At 42.8% G+C, this 19,669-nt stretch overlaps 1 protein-coding gene, 1 long non-coding RNA gene and 1 pseudogene across 5 annotated transcripts in view; 2 read left to right on the top strand and 1 right to left on the bottom strand.

Moving 5' to 3' along the window:
- Positions 1–19,669, bottom strand: part of SSPN (sarcospan) — a 114,361-nt gene that overhangs the window by 6,130 nt on the left and 88,562 nt on the right. For all 4 annotated transcript variants that reach the window (XM_059185823.1, XM_059185825.1, XM_059185824.1 and 1 more), the window contains one exon: positions 4,201–4,287. In XM_059185823.1, coding sequence (XP_059041806.1) covers positions 4,201–4,287 — 87 coding nt within the window. The remainder of the gene's footprint in view (positions 1–4,200; positions 4,288–19,669) is intronic.
- Positions 1,583–11,010, top strand: LOC131838935 (uncharacterized). The gene is made up of 3 exons (XR_009356749.1): positions 1,583–1,867; positions 9,173–9,292; positions 10,270–11,010. It is a non-coding gene; the product is annotated as an uncharacterized LOC131838935 (long non-coding RNA).
- Positions 11,131–12,828, top strand: LOC131838199 (chromobox protein homolog 8-like; annotated as a pseudogene).

Below are 19,669 nucleotides of genomic sequence, written 5' to 3'. Positions count from 1 at the left end.
GCTCAGGCTAAAGAGTATGAGTTTATTTTTGTGGGACTATCGGGGCAGAATATATGAAATATTCTAGGTGGTTCTGAAATCTTTGGGTCTGACGGTTGACTTCCAACTCCTGAAACCAAGAGCCAGATTGAAGTGTGCCCACCGGAGCCGTGTTTCCAGTGCAGGCAGCATGGAACTGGAAACTATTTGCTTTGGGGATGTGGATACATTGGTGCCTTTACCAGCAGGGAAGGCCCAAATTAAAGGGATAATATCCCACTTGAGAGTCATCTGCTTAGTAGAATGGCCCCAACTGGAGTTTTTTCTGCACATTTTCTTGCCATCAATGGATGGAACTGAGGAGGTCTTGCAATAACCTTCCTACCTCCAACACACACATACATCCTCAGTAGATTTCTGTAACATTCAGTGGGATCATATCTTGAAGCAATGACAAGAGTCCCTCTTCTCAATCTGCAAATAATTTGGGTGGTTGCAAAAAGAGGATTTGCTTGTAATCACAGAAATCCATTTGCTGAAGTGAGAATTTTGCCTATTTTTAAAAGATCACCTTTTGGTTTAGATATTAAAAGATTTGCCTGAGACATTTACCAAGTGCGCAGCAGAGCGATGGCCGGGAGCACAAACAGGGGAGCCAGACCCACACTGGAATCCTGATTCTCCCCTTCTCAGCAAACTACTCAATCCCATGTGTACCTACATTACTTCACCTTTAAGCTTGGGATGATGATCACCTTTAAGCCTTGGTTATTATAGGCACCCAAAGAGCTGATATCTGTCAAGGGTTTAGAGCTGCGTCTAGTACAAACTAGCACTACTTAAGCATTTGTGAAATCCATAAACAAATTACTAGAGATGGAGAGAGCTGCCAGTTCTACAGACTCTTAGGATATCAACTCTATTGGCTTTGTCTTATTCTCTGTCATGTGGGAGTAACAGGCATACTTGGCTCACAGAAAGGATGTAAACACTCTCACATACACACACACACACACACACACACACGCACACGCATGGCTTGCTCAATCTTAATTGAGCATCTTTAAGATGCTAGAAGCCAGCGAGAGCACAAACAAAAACCAAGCCACTCAGCCCTTGGAAGGTGAATGCACTTCCATCGGGGTGTCTCTCACCTGCTGCGGCTCTGCTTCTCCCACCCTGTGAAAGCATCCGGCCCCGTCAACAGGCCGGAGCCACAGAATCAAATTTCTTATCCGTGTAAGACACGAATACATATTTGATCGCCCCCAAGCCTGGGGGCTATCTCTGCCTGAGCTACAGCTACCATTGGTTTGACTTCAGCTGACAGCAACAAGCTTCTGGGTGAGAATCTGTAATTTAAAATCGAGTGGCTTGTTTTACCTACACGGCACGAATAAACTACCCATGAAAGTGTGGGCGATGACCTTGGGAATGCGAGCCCATACATCCTGACAGAAGCGGGGCCGGGACGCATCTGTCTTGCCCGCGTCGGCCCGCGCGTCTGGCGCCCGAACCCGGGGGTGAGGGTGGGGGGTCCGCGGGGTGGGGGGGGGGGGTGCGGAGGCCCCGGGTGTGGGGGTGGGGGTGCGGAGGCCCCGGCGCTTATGTAACAGCGGCGCCCGGCGCGCCCCGCTCGCTCGCGGCCTCTGATGGGTACCCGGCCAGCCTCAGCGCTCCGAGACTCGGGGAGCAGGGCGGCGCGGCTTGGATTTAATGAACCTCCCCAGCGGCCGGAGCCGGGAAGCCGCAGCCGCGGGAGCGGCGGCAGCCCGGGGGCCTTCCGCGCGGGGGCACGCGGCGACCGCGCCTCAAAAGTTCTCGCGGGGAATGAGCCCGGGAGGGCCGCCAAGCACGAGACCCGCACCCGTTTCTGAAAGTCGGCCAGGTGAGCCCCGAGAAGACGGGGCCATGAGGAAAGGCAGGAGGCCCAAGCCCAGGCCCCGAGGGGCCCGCCAAGGCCGCCGGCAGGGCCCGGGGAGAGGGAAGGAGCGCGCCAGCGGCGTCGCCGGGAGGCCAGCGGTCGCCGGAGATGGAACAAGTCCCGAGGCTGTTGCCTCCGAGAGGGAGGGAGCGGTGTCTGCGTGCGCGCGTGCTCAGGCTGCACAGAGCCGCGGTGATCCCGCTGAGCGACCGCCCGGGGCCATCTGGGTCTCTAACAACAGCGGGGGGCGGGGGGGGGAGGGAAATCTGCAACAAAGCTCAGGCCAGGCCGTCAACAGGCAGGCACGAAAATGCGGTTATGCTAGTGAGAAGCATCTCACCAAGATGCATTTCGTAACCCCCCCCCGCCCCCCGCCCCTTGCAATGATGTGGAGGCACAAGGAAAGTCGGCTGTAACTTGTTGTGCCTTTGGAAACCCTGGAGATTGACTGAAGCTCCTTTTAGACCTGAAGATAATATAGCGGGCACCTTAGAGAGCTGGCAGCAAGCATCATTAAAGGTCACATTCAGGAGAAGGGAAAAGTGCCTCCGTATTTGTCAATGTCTGTCACAGGTGGGGGGAAAAAAGGTAGCTAATGAGATCTTCCTAGTGGGGAATTCTCAACCTGGCTGACATTGGCACTGACTTCTTTATTTTATTTTATTTTTGTCCTTGCTCCTTATTTTAAGTGCAGGTGTGGAGGTGGCTTCCGGGGTGTCCCTGAAGCTGATGCGGGTGCTTCTGCTGGGTCATCTGGAGGGGAAATGAGGGCATTTCACATAAGCTGATGAACCTAGCAAAGAACACTTTTTACCCTAGTGGAAGAGGTTCCTGTAATTTAACAGGGCACTTCTTCCTAGACTTTCTGGCTTTTTTTTTTTTTTTTTTTTATCATCACTAAACTTCACTGTGTTTAGTCAGACCTTTACAAAAAAAGTAAACATGGACTGATGTCTGCTCTATCTGGCCTTCTTTTAAGAAACACCCTCAGAAAAAGTAAAATTTCCAAATGTAGGCATATCCATGAAATTCTATCAGTTTTTAAAAAATAGAACCCCTTATTTTTTTTAATTGGAAAAGTTAGATCTAACTATTGGAGAACATTACAAAATTGGAGCAAAAGACTACAAACTGCAGTTGTCTTCCCACCACTCAAAGATAACTATTTTTTTCTCTGCACTAAGAGCTATTTTTTTTTTTTTATTCTGTAGGATGATACGTACATTTTGTGGAGCCAGCTTATTTTGGCTGTTTAAAATAATGTGAACATTTTCATTCCATTAATTACTCTTTTACAACACGATTTAAATACACATATATATAAGCATTTTGCTTTTTTATGTCAACCGCTTCAATTATACTGGAATACAAAATATCTTTTCTGCATCTTCTTAATTTCTAAATAAGAGCTGACTTACTCTTATGTGCTGTTTTCTTGCTTGAACAAAGAAGTATCCAGTTATGTGTTTTCTTACAAAAGAAAAGTAAACAGTGTGAATGGACACACACACAAGCACACACACATACATAAAAGCCCTCAACAAACTAACAGTACAGAAACCGTTTTGTTCTCTGCTACAAACAGTTGAAAGAAAATGTAGGAATTTGATTTCTACTAGCTCTGATTGCTGAGTTGGGTGTTTATCTCCCTAAACTCTAAAAGGGTGTGTCTCTGTTTCCCTCAGGAGCAGATTTTACTGTGTAGTGAAATGCTGTGTACTTGAATTGGTTCCAATCAAATGCACCATCTTTAATGGAAGAAAAAAAAGTACATGCATGGGAAAGACACACACTTGTTAAACCATGCAAATCCCATCCTCTCCCCCACCCTTTACCCTCAGATTCTTGGCACAGATCATTTGGATGCACCCAATGTACTTTTTCTGTCTCAGTGATCCCACCTACAAGAGGAAATACACTCAGACTGCCTCATTATTAAAATATTCTAAAAAACCCCCAAGATATGGAAGTGGGAACTCATAGAGACACCTTTTCCCTGGCCAAGTATTTTTGCTGAACTGATGAATTTTCAATATTCCTTGTAAGGGCACTGAAGGACAGATTTCATATGCTCTGGGCCAACCTAGTGCATGGAAATTAAGACTTAAAAAAAAAAAAAATCAGCATTACCTTTGGGGTCTGGAGGAATGCGCTCCTGAAACATTTTTTTGGCCTGTGTAAAAATGCAATTTCTAGAATAATCTGATATGCAACCCCTTAAAAAGCATTCTTTTATTTTGTACTTGTCGGGGTTTTTTCTATGTGATGATAAAAGAGAAAGAACAATGACAACTTACTTTCATAGCAAACTGGATCCATGTCCTTTCATCAACTTGATATGAGACACAAAGCATAAACAAACCAAGATAGGCCACTAAGCAGACCTGCAAGGGAGGACAGGGACGAAAGGGTGTTATCAGGACAGTCCTGCATCCTCATGACATCAATCTTAGTGTCTTTCCCCGGTAACAGCCTTGTTATCGAGGTGCTCATTTCATTTACTTATCTGTCTGTGTTCTTCCTTTCTCAGCTTGAGGAACAGCCTTTTTAAAATAGTAAAATCAATTTCTTTCAATTGACCTGGTATTTATTAAGGCCTTTTGATGCACCAGGTGCTGTCCGAGGTCCTTTAGAGTACACAATGATTCTCAGCAAGGGTAGAGTCCAATCGAGGCCGAGATAAGTGCAGGCACTATTCTAAGGCAGGGCTATATATGGAGAATGCCATTCAGAGAAGTACAAAATGGGGGGAAAATAACATTGAGTCGGGCAATTTAAAAAGACTTCACTAAAGAGGTGGATTTGAAATGGTCCTTGAAAGGGATGATGATAATCATGATAATGATCGCGGACCTTTACTGACTACTGACTTTGTGCTGGTGATCTTCGAAGGGCTTTGTATGGATTTCCTCGTGCAATCATCACAAAACCCGAGGAAGTAGGTACTTATGATCCTCATATTAGAAATGAGGAAACAGAAGCACAAAGCTAGTAAATAATGAAACCAGCGCTCATACGCGGTAGTTTGGGTGAACAGTCCAAGCCATCGCACAGAGCTAGGCTGGTGCCAATTGTGGGGGAAGAGTAGCCAATATATAACTGTAGTTGAAATAACAAAATATAGAGCAGAACGGTCAGTTAAAAATCGGGGGAGGGGGGGTGCGGCGCCTGGGTGGTTCAGTTGGTTAAGCAACTGCCTCTAGCTCCGGTCATGATCCTGGAGTCCTGGGATAGAGCCCCATATTGGGCTCTCAGCTCCAGGAGGAGTCTGCTTCTCCTTCTGACCTCCCCACCTCTCATGCTCTCTCTCACTGTCTCTCTCTCAAATAAATAAATAAAAACTTTTTAAAACATAGTTAAAAAAATCCAGGGATGTAGGATTAATTTAGGGAGTAATGGGACTTCCTTAAAATTCTTTGACCAGACAAATGACATAATTCGAGACACGTTTCAGAAAGATGAGCACTGGTATTGGGTGGGTTGGGGGTGAGAATGCCAGGATATCATTTTACTAATCAAAGCAAAATTAATCTTTCAGATGGGCCAGCGCTGAGATGATGCAGGCAAAGTCAGAGAAAGAGGCAGAAGGAAAGGTATAGTCCAGTAGAATCTGCACATCGTGGCTACAGCATGACTGACAGGAGGACAGTGGCCAGGGAGAGAAAGGAAGTGATCCCCCCATGTCGGAACACCCACAAAGGGAAGGAGAAGACTGGGAGAAGGAATGACAACTTTGAGAGAAAAAGATACTCAACTGTTTTGTCAAACCAGATTTTTCTCCTTTTTTTACTGCATTAGAGTTTTGTAAATGTGATTTAGAGTTTTCTAATCAAATGTATCTATTCACACTTAATTTTGGAAAGATCAAAATGTTGCTAAGTTCTACTTCAGGACAGAAACCAAAAGCAACAGAATTATATTTTCTGATAAGCACAAGTTTCCTAGAGACAGATGTTGGAAGTGTAGCTGAGTGTCACCTAGCAGGTCAGTAAATGACTGGTTTGGTGATCATTTCTACCTCTAGGGCTAGCTTTACACCCCAGGGGAGGAGAGCTGTTTATTTACCATGCCAGCATAGCATTTGAAGGTAATGCTTCTATCCTATTTGCCCCTGAACATAATCAATAAGTTGCTTGTGGCCTCATAGGTTCTCAAATTGAGAGCTGTTTGGGTTTCTACTGGGCTGTGAAGCCAAAAGCCAAGCCTCCTTTTAGTACAGGCTTTTCTATCATTAGGACAGCTGATAACTTAACAGTGACATTCCCAGGGGAGAGATGCAGCATGAAAATGCATGAGTATGGCCCAGGTTGGAGAGAGCTGGGTGGAAAACAGAGTAGGTAGGACCCAGGGAGGCAGTTTTTCAGGCAAAGCACTAGCAGGTGCAGAAGTAATGACCCTGAAGTTACGTGTGCAGCCCACAACATGGTGGACATTCCCAGTCAGGGATGGATTTCCTTCTCAAAACTTATTTTTAAAAATGATCTAATTGAGGTATACGTTTGATCAGGCCTGGAGGGGCTTATTATGTATTTTCACATTAAGAATTTATAGCACTGAAACAATAGAAAAAATACCTCCTTTTTTGTTTGTTTGTTTGCTTATTGGCAACAAACCAGATGGAGTTTTCTCAACTTGCTTCTCTGCAGAGTGTTAAGTCCCTAAGCATGTGCCCATACACTCCTGGTCGTCTGTCTGCAGGTGCCCGGGGTCCAGCTCTCTCCCATATAACTGTCTTTGGCCCCAGAGGCTGCTGTGAAGTTGGCACTTGGCAAGACTCTCCTCTTTGCCTTCATGAAAGACACATCCCAATCATCAGGCCTAACTGACCCACATCTTAAAATCTGATTCTGTTTGTCTTGCTTGAACGAAATTTTTCCCCTACAGTAGTATCCACTTCTTTGGAGCCTTAATTTAGGCCAGGTTCCAGCAAGAAGGTGCAAAGGAACATATAACCTCATTCTTGGGCATTTCTCTTAGTCGACCGATAAAACTCTTTTGAGGACATACACTAGCCAGACCCTGGGCACGGCTCTGGGAATTGACAGCGGAGAAGACATAGCCTCAGACTTCAGAGAGCTCTCTGCCAGTGCAGTGGGGAAAGAGACGACAATGAACTTAGACTACCACTAAGTACTAGGACCTCGTCTGCTGTAAGACCCAAGAAGGGTGATCAACCCAAAGGCACCTTGGGGACACTTCCTGAAGGGTGATGGGTTTTGAAGGCTAGGCAGTAACCAGTTGGGAGAGGGATGTGAGGAAGAGTAGAGGACATACTAGTAGGAACAAAAGCATGGAGAAAGGCAGAGTAAACATTCGAGGACTCCCATAGCCCCAGTGCAGAAGACGAGAGAAGAAACAGTGAAAAGATGTGTTTACAGAGATGGCCGGGAGGTGGGTCACAAACGACTTTTGTTTCCATCGAGGACGTTTGGTGCCGTGGAATGGTACGACCTGCCCTGTGTTTTAGAATGGTCCTTCTGGCTGTGAAGGCGGATTGGGAAGGGAAGAGCAGCCAAGAAGGCCTGAGGCATCCGTGGAGGAAAGTGACTGCCTGAGCTCAGCTAGCACAGCTAGCAGAGGGAGAGACTGTGGGTCTGCTGAAGCCACAGGAGGGAAACCAAATCCTTAGGCTCCGAGATGAAGGCTGTAGGGGTGGGAGGGGCCAGGAAGGTGCTTCACAGCAATGTGACTTGAGCTGCCAGGGCGATGGCGCTGACATTTAGGGAGACACAAGAGGAAGAGCAGAATGGGAGTGGAAAATGATGCTGTCCCCAGGGATTCAAGGCTCAGCCACATGGGCCTCAAGCTCAGGAAGGAGGTCTGAGTGGGAGTCGAGCACTGGTTAGTCATCAGTATACACGTGAAGTCAGAAGCCATCAGAAATGTGAGACCATCCAGAGAGAGTCTAGTGAAAACAGAAAAGAGCCAAAGAAGTGGCCCAGTTAATGAAAAACTTCTGATTCTTTTGAGCAGAAATCATCTCATACCGACTTCTTACACTTTTCATGGTATATCAAAACATGTCTAAGTATTATGAAACTGATAAGCCTTTTGGAGTTGGGGATTTTGCTTTTAGGCCCTGGTCTAGGGTCTTTGTTATAAAACCTGAATACAATCAACACACTTTCATTTCTTAGACTTCTGCCAGGGCTCAGGAGGCTCCGGGAGGGGAGACCTTGTTTTTCTCACCTATAGATTTACGTGGTAGAGCAATACTTCTTTATCAGACAGTTTATTGGTATTTAGCACCTTTGAGAAGACTAGTATTTATTGAAACTTAAAACTGAAGGCTTTATGGCCATGGGGAGGAATCCAGACTTCTCATGCCAGACGAAGGGTCTCGTTTCCTGAGCTGGCAGGCCACAGACACCCCAGGAAGACAGGGTGTTCTGACTTCCCAGGCAGGGAGGAGGAGCTCATGTTAATGAGCAGCGAGACCCACCAGGTCTCTCTGGACAACATTCCTGGATTCTGGGCCAGAGCTTCCATTAGATTCAGTGAGGTGAGGCCCATGGAAGAGGAAAAAAAGCAGTTATGTAAGGTTTTCAAGAAGGCTTTCGTTGGACCAGACGCTCAGGTCTGGGGTGGACAGGTGGTGTCACTGCACACATAGCCAAACAAGAACGGAGTGGCACTAGGGAAAGGACAGGTGGGCTTTAAGAGCCTGGGAAGATTTAGTTCATGTACAGACGGATAACACAAGCTTGGGATGGTTTGCTGTTGTTGTTGTTGTTGTTTTTTAATGGGAAAAAAGATGACTACTATCATCTTCAATCAATTTTTAGATGCATGCTTCTACAGTTTATTAGCATCAAAATAAAACCCAAGTCCTACATTCCACCTTCTGTCTAAAGACATTCTTTGTCTGCTCAGAGTGAAGGCTGCATTCTCTCTGGTGAGTTAGAGTTCGACAGGGATGAAATGTTCTCTGAGTGTTAGATCCATTTCTAGCTGTAGGAGTCTTGAGTCTTGTCACACATTGTCTTTGTTTCCATCAGTTGGCCCTGATGTGCCTGCCGTGGTGTTTTGAAGGGTCGGTATTATGCATCAAAGGTGAATGCCAGACCAAAGTCTGGGAGATTCTACCTGCGTATTACTTTTTTTTCCCTTTTCATTCTCGCATAGCTAGAAGATACCAGCCTAAAACACCTTGTGAGAATGTGAATCACTGATATTTACTTCACTCCATGTCCTACGGATTTATATTCTGGTCTTGTGACATTCACACAACCTACAATTTATTTGTTTTCTTCTTTTTGTTGTCGACAGAGCTGCTTGACAGGCCTACCTGGGGAATACGACCTTCCCCTGTCAAATGCCTTTCAAAGTCTCTCTCCTCCTTCCACCCCAGCCCTTTCATTTGTGTACCTGAAACGTGACTCTCTTTCTGTAAGTTAATCAACTTTCACCTTTATATTCAGTCAGTATAGTAACAAGACAAACTCTCTTCTCATGTTTGCACAGAGAATTGATCAATGAGAGACATAACAGAACTGTTAAGTATTTCTCTGGATGTTTCTTAAGAAAATTTCTGTGGATTTTCATCTGTTTAATAGGATTTAAGGTAGGGTGCCTGGGTGGCTCAGTGGGTTAAGCCACTGACTTCGGCTCAGGTCATGATCCCAGGGTCCTGGGATGGAGCCCCGCATTGGGCTCTCTGCTCAGCAGGGAGCCTGCTTCCTCCTCTCTCTCTGCCTGCCTCTCTGCCTGCTTGTGATCTCTCTCTGTCAAGTAAATAAATAAAATATTTTAAAAAAATAGGATTTAAGGTAGAATATTAGAAATATTTTCAACAAATGATAAAGACAGCACTCTGTTGACTGAACGCAGTCTCACTCTGGAAAATTGTTGATTAACACATAGTATATCAGAGATTTAAATAATATATTAAATAAATTTCATGAGTATCTATTAAGAAATGTTTATTGAATCAAGATTTCAGAAGGATGGGAGAGGCTATTTTGGCATAACTTCAGCATTTTTACCAGATTCTCATTGCCAAGGCCTTATGGTAAGACAAAGTCCAAGCCAGTGTGTCAGAAATGCTTGGTATTGGACATGGTAAAAACTGGCATCCCCAGACTTTCTGATCCAATTGGGCTGGGGTGGAGACCAAAAATTTGCATTTTTATCAAATTACTGGGCAACACTGCTAGTTCCAAAACAACACTTTGAGAACCACTAGCTTAAGCTAAAAACAGTCTTGTATATGCCAACCCCTGATATCGGGTTTATCTGAAAGACTGGGATCTGGAGTTAGACGCTGACAAGTGGAGTTTCCTACAAAACACTTGTTTATTATAAGTAATAATGAGACATAATAACAATAGTTTCCTCATAAAGAAATTTAGTCTTTCCTACTGCAGGAACCCTTAAAACTAGAGGAAAAAAAAATCCTTCACCGCTATCAACGTGAAGTCACTGAGCACGCAGTTGGAAAGAGATGTGCACAGCCCGCTGTCACAAGCCCCGGAGCACACCCCTGTACCTCGACCCCACTCTGCCTCCTTTGAGTCTCTTCTCTTACAGCAGCATCTGGTAACCAAGTGGGATTAGTCAGCAACTAAAGAGGAAAGCTCGGCGCATTACTACGTCTTAGTTCTTTGGAATCCCGGAAACCAGCCTGCGGCATCAAATATAAAGATGCAAGGGAGAGACCTGGAGAGAAAGCCCAATAGTCATCTCCCAGTTTGCAGAAATGGAGTCAGAACTGGTAGGATGTCATCTTTCAGGTCTTGCTCTTCACTGTCACCCTCATCTTGGCATTACTTCCCACTGCGTTTAGCTCAACAACCTTTACTGAGGTAGATACTGGGACTAGAAAGAAGAGCAAGATACCCTCTTTGCCCTTTGGAAATTCATAGTTTAATCCCTGCTTTGTTGAAGGACTGAGGCACAGGAAAATTAATTGCCGTGGGTAACACCGTTTGATCCGTCTGGGCTGAGAGGGAAAATGAACAGTCAATAGCAGCTCACACAAACCCCTCCTTACTGTTCACTCATCAAAACCCCTTATCCTTCCTAAACGTAAGGGGTAGTGAATCAGCTGTGGGTTTTTTCCCTCCCGTGTATGTTTTTTTTAGACAATAAAGTTTTTTGGTGTTAAATGGGACTTAAATTTGCTAGAGTCATGAGGTTATCATCATCATTATTATTATTAGTTATTATTTTAAATTACATTTTTGGGTAAAAGCAAGATAAAAGGACTCAAAAATACTCTTAATCAGATGAGGAAAGAAAGGTGAAAATAACTCTCAAAAGCATGAAACATCAATTAACAGTTCATTCAACAAGTGGTAACTGTTCTTTAGTTGTGTTAAAATCAAGTAGGAAACTATAATTAAGTGCTGCACAGGGGGGAACCTGTAGGCTACAGTTGATGCTTGACTCTATTATTTTTCTAACTAATGATCTTGGATAAACTTATTTACTCTTCTTAGCCTCAGTTTCCTTAACTATGAAATAAGGGCAATAATGCCTTCTTTTGGTGGTTTATTCAAAGAGCAAAGCTAATGTAAATAAGGTACCTACAATCATGCATAAGAAATACCTGGAGAATAATTGTAGTAATTATTAATCATTATTGCAAGTCACTTATATGTTTATTAGAGTAGGCCAAACTTCGAGCATACTGAGGGGCTCACAGATGTATTACCAAGTTAACCATGTTTAAAATTGATAACAAAGGGACGCCTGGGTGGCTTAGTCGGTTAAGTGGCTGCCTTCAGCCCAGGTCCATGATCCCAGCATCCTGGGATCAAGTCCCCACATCCGGCTCCTTGCTCGGCGGGGAGCCTGTTTCTGCCTCTGCCTCTGTCTGCCACTCTGCCTGCCTGTGCTCTCTCTCTCTGACAAATAAATAAAATCTGAAAAAAAATTGATAATATGTGTACTGTCTCGTGACAAACTACACACAGTCTACTTTGTATTAGAAGATAGAGGGGATATTTGCCATGATCTTTATATTTACATAAGAAAAACGAATTATCCCGAAGTGACTCAGCCCGAGGCATCCGGATCCCCTACCCTGGACGCGCCCCCCAGGACCTGGCCTCTACTTCTCGAGCTCATGAGGGCCTTCGGAACATGGGTCTGTCCCCACCAGGAAGCAGCAGCAGCCCTAGCAGCACCTGCCGAGTGGAGCACCCTCGGGACCGGGACCGGGACCGAGAGCGGGAGCGGGGACGAGAGAGGGAGCGCGAGCGCGAGTGGGGTGCCAGCCGCACGGAAGACAAACCCAGCTCACCGGGAGACAGCTCCAAGAAGCGAGGCCCCAAGCCCCGGAAGGAGCTCCTGGACCCCTCGCAGAGGCCCTTGGGAAAAGCCAGTGATGGCCTCGGAGATTACCTCAAGGGCAGGAAGCTGGACGAGGCCCCTTCTGGGGCAGGAAAGTTCCCAGCTGGCCACAGCGTGATCCAGCTGGCCCGGAGGCAGGACTCGGACCTGGCCCAGTGCGGTGTGGCCAACCCCAGCCCGGCAGAGGCCACGGGCAAGCTGGCTGTGGACACCTTTCCAGCCAGGGTCATAAAGCACAGGGCCACCTTCCTGGAGGCCAGAGACCAGGGCACCATGGACCCAGGTGGCCCCCGGGTCCGGCATGGCTCAGGCACCCCCGGCTCTGTGGGGGGCTTGTATGGGGACATGGGGGCCCGGGGGGAAAGCCCTCCCTCATCGCCAGGATCCCAGTGGCCAGAATCCTGGGGGACCCAGAGGAGGAGTCCTGGAGTCCCTCTCTGACCAACCTGGAGAAGGTGGTGGTCACCAACGTGACCTCAAACTTTTTGACCATCACCATTAAGGAAAGTAACACGGACCAAGGCTTTTTTAAAGAGAAAAGATGAATTGCTGGGTGGGTGATCCCAGGACAAGAGAGCAGGAGAGAGAGTGGGAGCGCAAACTTGGCATAACGCTTTTTGTTTCTGGGTGGGAGGTGCCTTCTGGCTGGTCCCGTCCCTAACTTCACACGCCCTGCCTTTTCCGTTCCTCCTCCCTCCCTTCAGTTTTGGTTGGAAAGATTATCTCTAGAGTTATATTTTCTATTAGATGTAAATATGTTATTTAAGAAAAAATATCTAAATATATATATTTCAACTCTTAAAAAAAAAAAAAGAAAGAAAGAAAAATGAATTATCAAGTCTAGGTGTTTAGACATTTTAAGGCCAATTTTCAGGACTTTTATGTGCCAGGCATTAAAATTAAGCATTCTAGGTAAATTATCCCATTGGATCTTCATGAAAACCTATCAAGTAGACACTATTATTAGCCCCATTTCATAGATAAGGCAACTCAGCTTCAGAAAGCTTTTATGCTCAAGGTCACAGAGCAAATACAGAGCTGAGAGTGGCACCAAGAGTCCAGAGTGTGGCTCTTAACCATCCCACAGCCTGGCCACCTCCAAGGAAGAATCTGGACTTCACTGTGAGTGAAATGGAAGCTGCAGAGATCTGGAGAACATTTCCGCCTCTGCTCCTCTCCTGTGCTGAAAGGCATCCAGCACCACTCCTGAGGCATGGTGTGCACAACAGTCTTTGAGTGGCAAATGACTGTCCAGGCTAGGGGAAGGCGATGTCATCTTTAAGACTCAGCCTCTTCATGTGCAACAGAGAGAAAATAAGACTTTATCATTTGTGTTTGGGATCATAAATAACGCACCTGCAATTGGAGTAGGTTTTATTTTTTTTTTCCCATCTCATAGGACCTCAAACTGCGCCAGTATAACTCTCTCTTCAATTTGAGCTAAAATGAATAATACATATAAATGTAGCCCTCTATCATTCTGTTCATTTAACAAGTATTCATTTGTACCTACTACTCACCAGGTACTCTTTGAGGGTCTGGAGATACCTCAGTAAAGAGAAGAGACAAAAAGTACTCCCCGATGCTTCAAAGTGGACAGGCAGACCACAGACGAATAAACTGAGAGACCCGGGTCTATGTCATTTGTTAAGAAGAGCCATGGAGAACATAGGATTTCACATCATTGCTTCTTTTTCCGACAAACATGAGCGAAATACAAACAATAAATCCTCAAGGCGATACGTTCCCCCCTCAAACACTGAACTGGTAATGCCCAGCAACCCCTTTAAAAAGATGGTGGACTCACAGTTGTTTCTTAGGAGAGCCTTGCTGTTTCTGTTATTTCAACAACACGGACGCACTATAAGTTATCTGAGACCTAACAGATTCCATAAAAGATAACACACACATGCCCCAGATAAGAGTCAACACAGGGTAACTAAATAAAGTTTTACAGCAAAATGGGCTGCATGCATACGACAGAGATGGAGGCAATATATCTTAGCTATGGAGCTGACAGATTGGGGTTCAAAACCCACCTCTGCCACATTCTAGCTTTTTGTCTTGGACAAGTTATCCTCTTCAAGCCTCAGTTCCATCATCTGTGAGAGGACCAACAATTCCTACTTCAAAAATGTCTGTAAGGACTATAGGAGACAGAATATATAAAGGATGTCACAGAGTACCCAGCACATATGTCAAATGAATAAATGAATCCACTCATTTAATGACTTGGGCTACTTTTGCTTTCATAGCAAGGGCTCACTTCTCAAAAATCTTCCCAGTATTGCTGACATAAATAGTTTGCAAACACCTAAGAGTTATACAATTCTTTCTTTGCTTCTTTTTGTTTCTGCTTCAAACTATTTATTCTCTACTACCCAGGAAATGCCAATCTTGGTAACTATGCAAGCTGTATGTTTCTCTGATGACACTATTATGGTTCTATAAGGATGAGTATTTAATTTCTGAAAAAAAAAAATGCTGTTCAGCTACAAATATTTTCTGTCCAGAGCAAATAGATCAAAGATTAATATTACTTTTTAAAAATATATAATTGTTTTAGCCAAACATAGTGCACAGGTATTAATGGGAAATTCCAAAAGCAACGGCATATAACTTTTTAAGAGTCAAAATCAACTGAAGAGCTTATGACAGAATTGAACAGCGAGATGCAAGACAAAACTGTAACTGTTTCTAAATGCTACAAATATTAATGCACAGGCATTAAAGCCCAGATCATTAATTACAAATTTGAAAAAAAAAAAAAGGAAACATTTTTCTTGGTTTCTATTAAACCCAAAGCAAAGTAGTAGCTTCTTTTCCACTATAAACAAAACTATAGCAACTAAACAACTTTTATGTCTAGCAACTTTTGCTAAAGAGAGTTTCATTTGTCTTATCACATTATCAGGAAGAGATTCAGAGCCTTTTCTTTTCTTTTTTTTTAAGATTTTATTTATTTATTTGACACAGAGAGACAGAGAGAGGGAACACAAGCAGTGGGAGTGGGAGAGGGAGAAGCAGACTTCCCACCAATCAGGGAGCTGAAGTGGGGCTCGATCCCAGGACCCTGGAATCATGTCCTGAGCCACAGGCAGATGCTTATTGCCTGAGCCACCCGGGCACCCTGATTCAGAGCCTTTTCATTTGCCTTAGGAATCTACAACCCCAGAGCTTTACTGTTTTACTCTTCTTACTTTTGTTTTTTCCTTAGAGTAAAAATTGCCAATGGACAGTATTAGTGCAGGAAAATTCTCTTCATTCAAGGACATTACTTGGCCTGGGAGGAGTTGGGTTTAGAGCACATTTCCTCATCTATACATTTTCCCAGCCTCCTATGGGGGCTGGGAGGACAATTTATAATATCTGCTTTGCAAAGACAAGACAAGAGATTATTTTTAAAAGAAGCTGGTTGAGATTGAGGTTAAAATCTCTCCATGAAAAGGCAATTCTGGATAATCAATTTTATCACAGAAAATGATTTCTTTTCAGAGTCTAAAGAGAAATGACACTTGCTTGGTCACACCTGAGTTTAGACCGTCTATCATATCCTCTCAGTCTTTTTCTCCCCTTCATTATCATGATTATCCTTTTGACTGAGGAGTTGATCCCTGACAGATCCATGTCTGAATTACTGTAAATGTATGGACTTTCCAAATGTGGTATGCAAAATAAATAATTTAATGTGATAATGAATTAAGTTGAAACACAAAGAAGGTCTATCACCTAGAACTTGGCTCAATCCAGATTTCTTTGGAAAATACATTGTAAAAACAAGATTTCTAAGAAGTGATAAGGCAATTCTAGGGACATTATTGCTCATGTAATCATCAACAATGAAATAGAGTCACCTGTTCTGTTGGGATTAAAACTCTGATTGGTTGGTAAAGAAGTAAGGAGTAATGAGGCACCTCGCTGGCTCAGTCGGTTGTGCCTGACACTTGACTTCTCCTCAGGTCATGATCTCAGCATTTTGGGGCCCTGGGGTCAAGCCCCGCCTGGAGCCCACCTCAGGGTCTGCATTCATTGGGGTGTCTGCTGGAGATTCTCTCTCTCCCTCTGCCCCATTCCCCTGTGTGCTCTCTCTCTCTCATAAATAAATAAAAATTTAAAGAAAGGGAGGGGGAAGGGTGGAGGAGGGAATATAAAGGAGCACTTACATACCAGGCTGAAAGCTTTTCCCATGGTAGGTTATGTCCTTTCTAATTCAAAGTGTTGGCTTTTATCATGATTTCAAACAATCTGATAACCAGAAGTATATATATATTTACATGTATTATATATCTTTGCATACCTTTGTATTACATACACTTTTAATTTTAATTTTCTCGGCCAATGTTACATTGTAATTTCATCACTGTGTGGTTCAGCCAGATCTGTTGTACCAGCACAGAAAGAGTGGGAAGGAAATGTGCTTGTCAAGTGACTGCCTTATTTCTCAGCACACATTGTGCTTTGCAGATGTTCACTTGTACCTCATTTTTGTTTTAAAAGATCATAGAAAACTACCCTGATGGAACTGTTGAAAAGGAGTTGGAATTTGTGACCAGCAGCTGGATGAAGGGAGCCTGAATCCCCCAAATCCTATGGATATAGTGTGCTTTTCTTGATGTCCCTGCCAAAGCAAGGCTGGAAAGCTAGGGAGACCTTTGAGAGATGTGCCAGCACGAAGTTGCTGCAATTCATAAGTTCCAAAAACCTTGCCTAAAGATTACTGCAAATAGCTCATTTGAAACCAATGAATCTCACAACTGAGCATTGTATCAACTCAGAAAACAGAAGAAAAATCCAACAACTATCCTAATACATGACTTATCATGGAGACATTCAAGTAGAATCCTTTTGGTTTCTACTTATTTTAATCCTCCTTATTTTCTGGTTTCTTATTATTATTCTGGTTTCTTATTCTTCTGGTTTCTACTTATTTTAATCCTCCTTATTTTAACATTATAACAGATCTGTGTGTCTATATTAAGATTCACATTTGATAGTAACTACTGGGAATTTTTGCCATTACATCCTCAAAAAAACCGAACGAACACAAGCAATAGAACTGTGAAGCCATAAAGTTGGTTGTGGATGAAAATTGAGCTTAGGACATGAATTGTGTCTTTTACCTAAAACATCATTTACTTTTTTATCCTCCTGGTATAGTACTCCCCCTTCAACTATTTTGAATCAGCATTATTCATTCTTCAAACCCTGCTCAAGAATCTCCTCTACCCAGAAAGTGTACCTTTTGTGCATCACCTGCTTTGCAAATATTAAGCTCATTTATTTCTGAAACAATGCCAAAAGCAAAAAATATTACTCCATCTTATAGAAAATTGTGACTCAGAGAGGTAAAGAAACCTGCAAGTTGATCCAAAGAAGATTTTTTAAAACATCGAGAGGTTTTAGTTCTGCATAATAGTAAGGACTAACTGTTATGAAACCCTTCTAGCTATAAAATACTTGAATATGCTCTGAGCTTCTATTGGCTAAGAGATGGAGCTAAGATCATGGCATAAAGCTAGGCCCCGCAAATGGCTACACCCTTATACAGCTGGAACCCACTAGCGCTGGAATTCATCAAGACAAGTGTTCTGTCTTAGTTGATGGGGGTGTGTGGAGGTGGTTTTGAGAAAGTAGTCCTAAAAACAAAAACAGAAACGAAACAAAACAAAAACAAAACCCCAAACCTTGATTTTTTTTTTCAACAAAAAAATTGTGAAGAGGAGAGAAAGAGGAAGGGGGGGGGGGCAAAGGAGGGAGGGAGAGAAAGAGTGGGAGACAGAGTGTGCTTTGATAGAAAGGAGAGAGAAAGGGTAAATCTTTGAGTAAAGGAAACATAAGAAATATATGAACTCAAGTATAGATCTTATTGGGATCTGATTCTGACAAACTGTGAAGAAACATCCATGAGTTAATCCAGGATATTTGAACACTGATTTGATCCTATTAAGAAATTGTTAACTTGTTAGGGATGATTAGTATTTTGATTAATTTTTAGTATGTGCACACACATATGCACACACTCTCCAAGAATTAAAGCTTGTGAATTTCAAATAATGGAACTAAAGAATAGAGCCTCTTAAAAAACAAATTCGAAATAATTGAAGCCATGAAAGAAGAAATAGAAAATATGAATAAAAAACAGGGTACTTTAAAAAGCAGTAGGGATATTTAAAAAAAAAAAAACAGTAAACATAGAAGTTCTAGAAAGAAAAAAACACTGGAATGAAATACTCTATGCAATAGAAAGGTTCAACTCAACTGAAATCGGGAACAATGAACTAGAAGATAGAACTGAGGAAATAATTCAAAATAATAGATATGACACAGTGGAGAGGGTGAGAAACAGGGAAGATGAAATAAGGAGGTCCATGCCTGTGACAGTAGCTTCAGAAGCAGAGAAACTGAAGAAAGAGATGGTATTTGAAAAACTAAATAAATAAAAAATAAATTTTTTCAAATATTTAAAATGTTCTGAAATTTTTTCAGAATTGGTAAAAACACAAAAATCTTTAGATTCAGGAGACATAACAAGTCCCCAGTAGGAAAAGTGAAAGCAAATCTACATTTGGACACCTTATAGCTAAACTGTAGAGCATCAGGTAAATGAAGAGAGAGTCTTTGCTCATGTATATAAAGTATAAATTAAATAAAAATACCAAAAGTACTTTTCTTAAGACCTCAAAAGCCAGTTCTAAAATATAGACAAAAGAGAACATGGCTAAGTCTTACGAAGGCAATTTGGAAAAAGAACAAGATGGGAGTGGGGAAGGGTGGAGGAGAGCTTCTATGCTGCCATCTTCATCACAAGGAGCATTTCGGTGCTGTTCATTGAAATACTATGGTATCAGCACAGTGAAGGATACATAAAATGATGAAACTAACGAGATTCACAGACGCAATCCTCAAATCCAATATGGAAAGCTGATAGATGATAAATGGAAGTAGCTGTTAAGTATAGAAAGGACCAATTATTCATTACATAGTACTAAAACAATAATTTGTATGAGAAAAATGAGACACTACTTCACCTCATACACAAAAAGTTAGAATACATAGATTAAAGGTAAAAATAAAAAAACAAACCTTCAGCATTTTGGGAACACAGTCTAGAAAACTATCTTTATGACTTGGTGTAGGAAGAGATTTCTTTAAAATCTATCAAAGCACCCACCATAAAAAAGATTGTTAAATATAAATATGTTAAAATTAAATCCTATTTGCAACAAAGGCTCCATGAGTAAGGATGAAAGGCATGGTACTAACTATTTGAGCAGTAGCTCAAATCACAAATCAAAGTAGCTTAAATAACAAAGATAAGAAATCCTATAAATCAATGAGTAAGAGACAAACAACTCATAGAAAATATTTGTAAATAAATGTTAGAAAACAAATAAAATGGCCAGTAAACATTAAAACATGTTCAATTCCTCTAGTGATCAGAAAAACATAAAACATGCTAAACAAGATGGG

Source organism: Mustela lutreola, chromosome 8, assembly GCF_030435805.1.
Source record: "Mustela lutreola isolate mMusLut2 chromosome 8, mMusLut2.pri, whole genome shotgun sequence".
Taxonomy (NCBI): Eukaryota; Metazoa; Chordata; class Mammalia; order Carnivora; family Mustelidae; genus Mustela; species Mustela lutreola.
The sequence above is the reverse complement of the archived record's forward strand: the minus strand, read 5'-3'. Positions and strand labels throughout refer to the sequence as shown.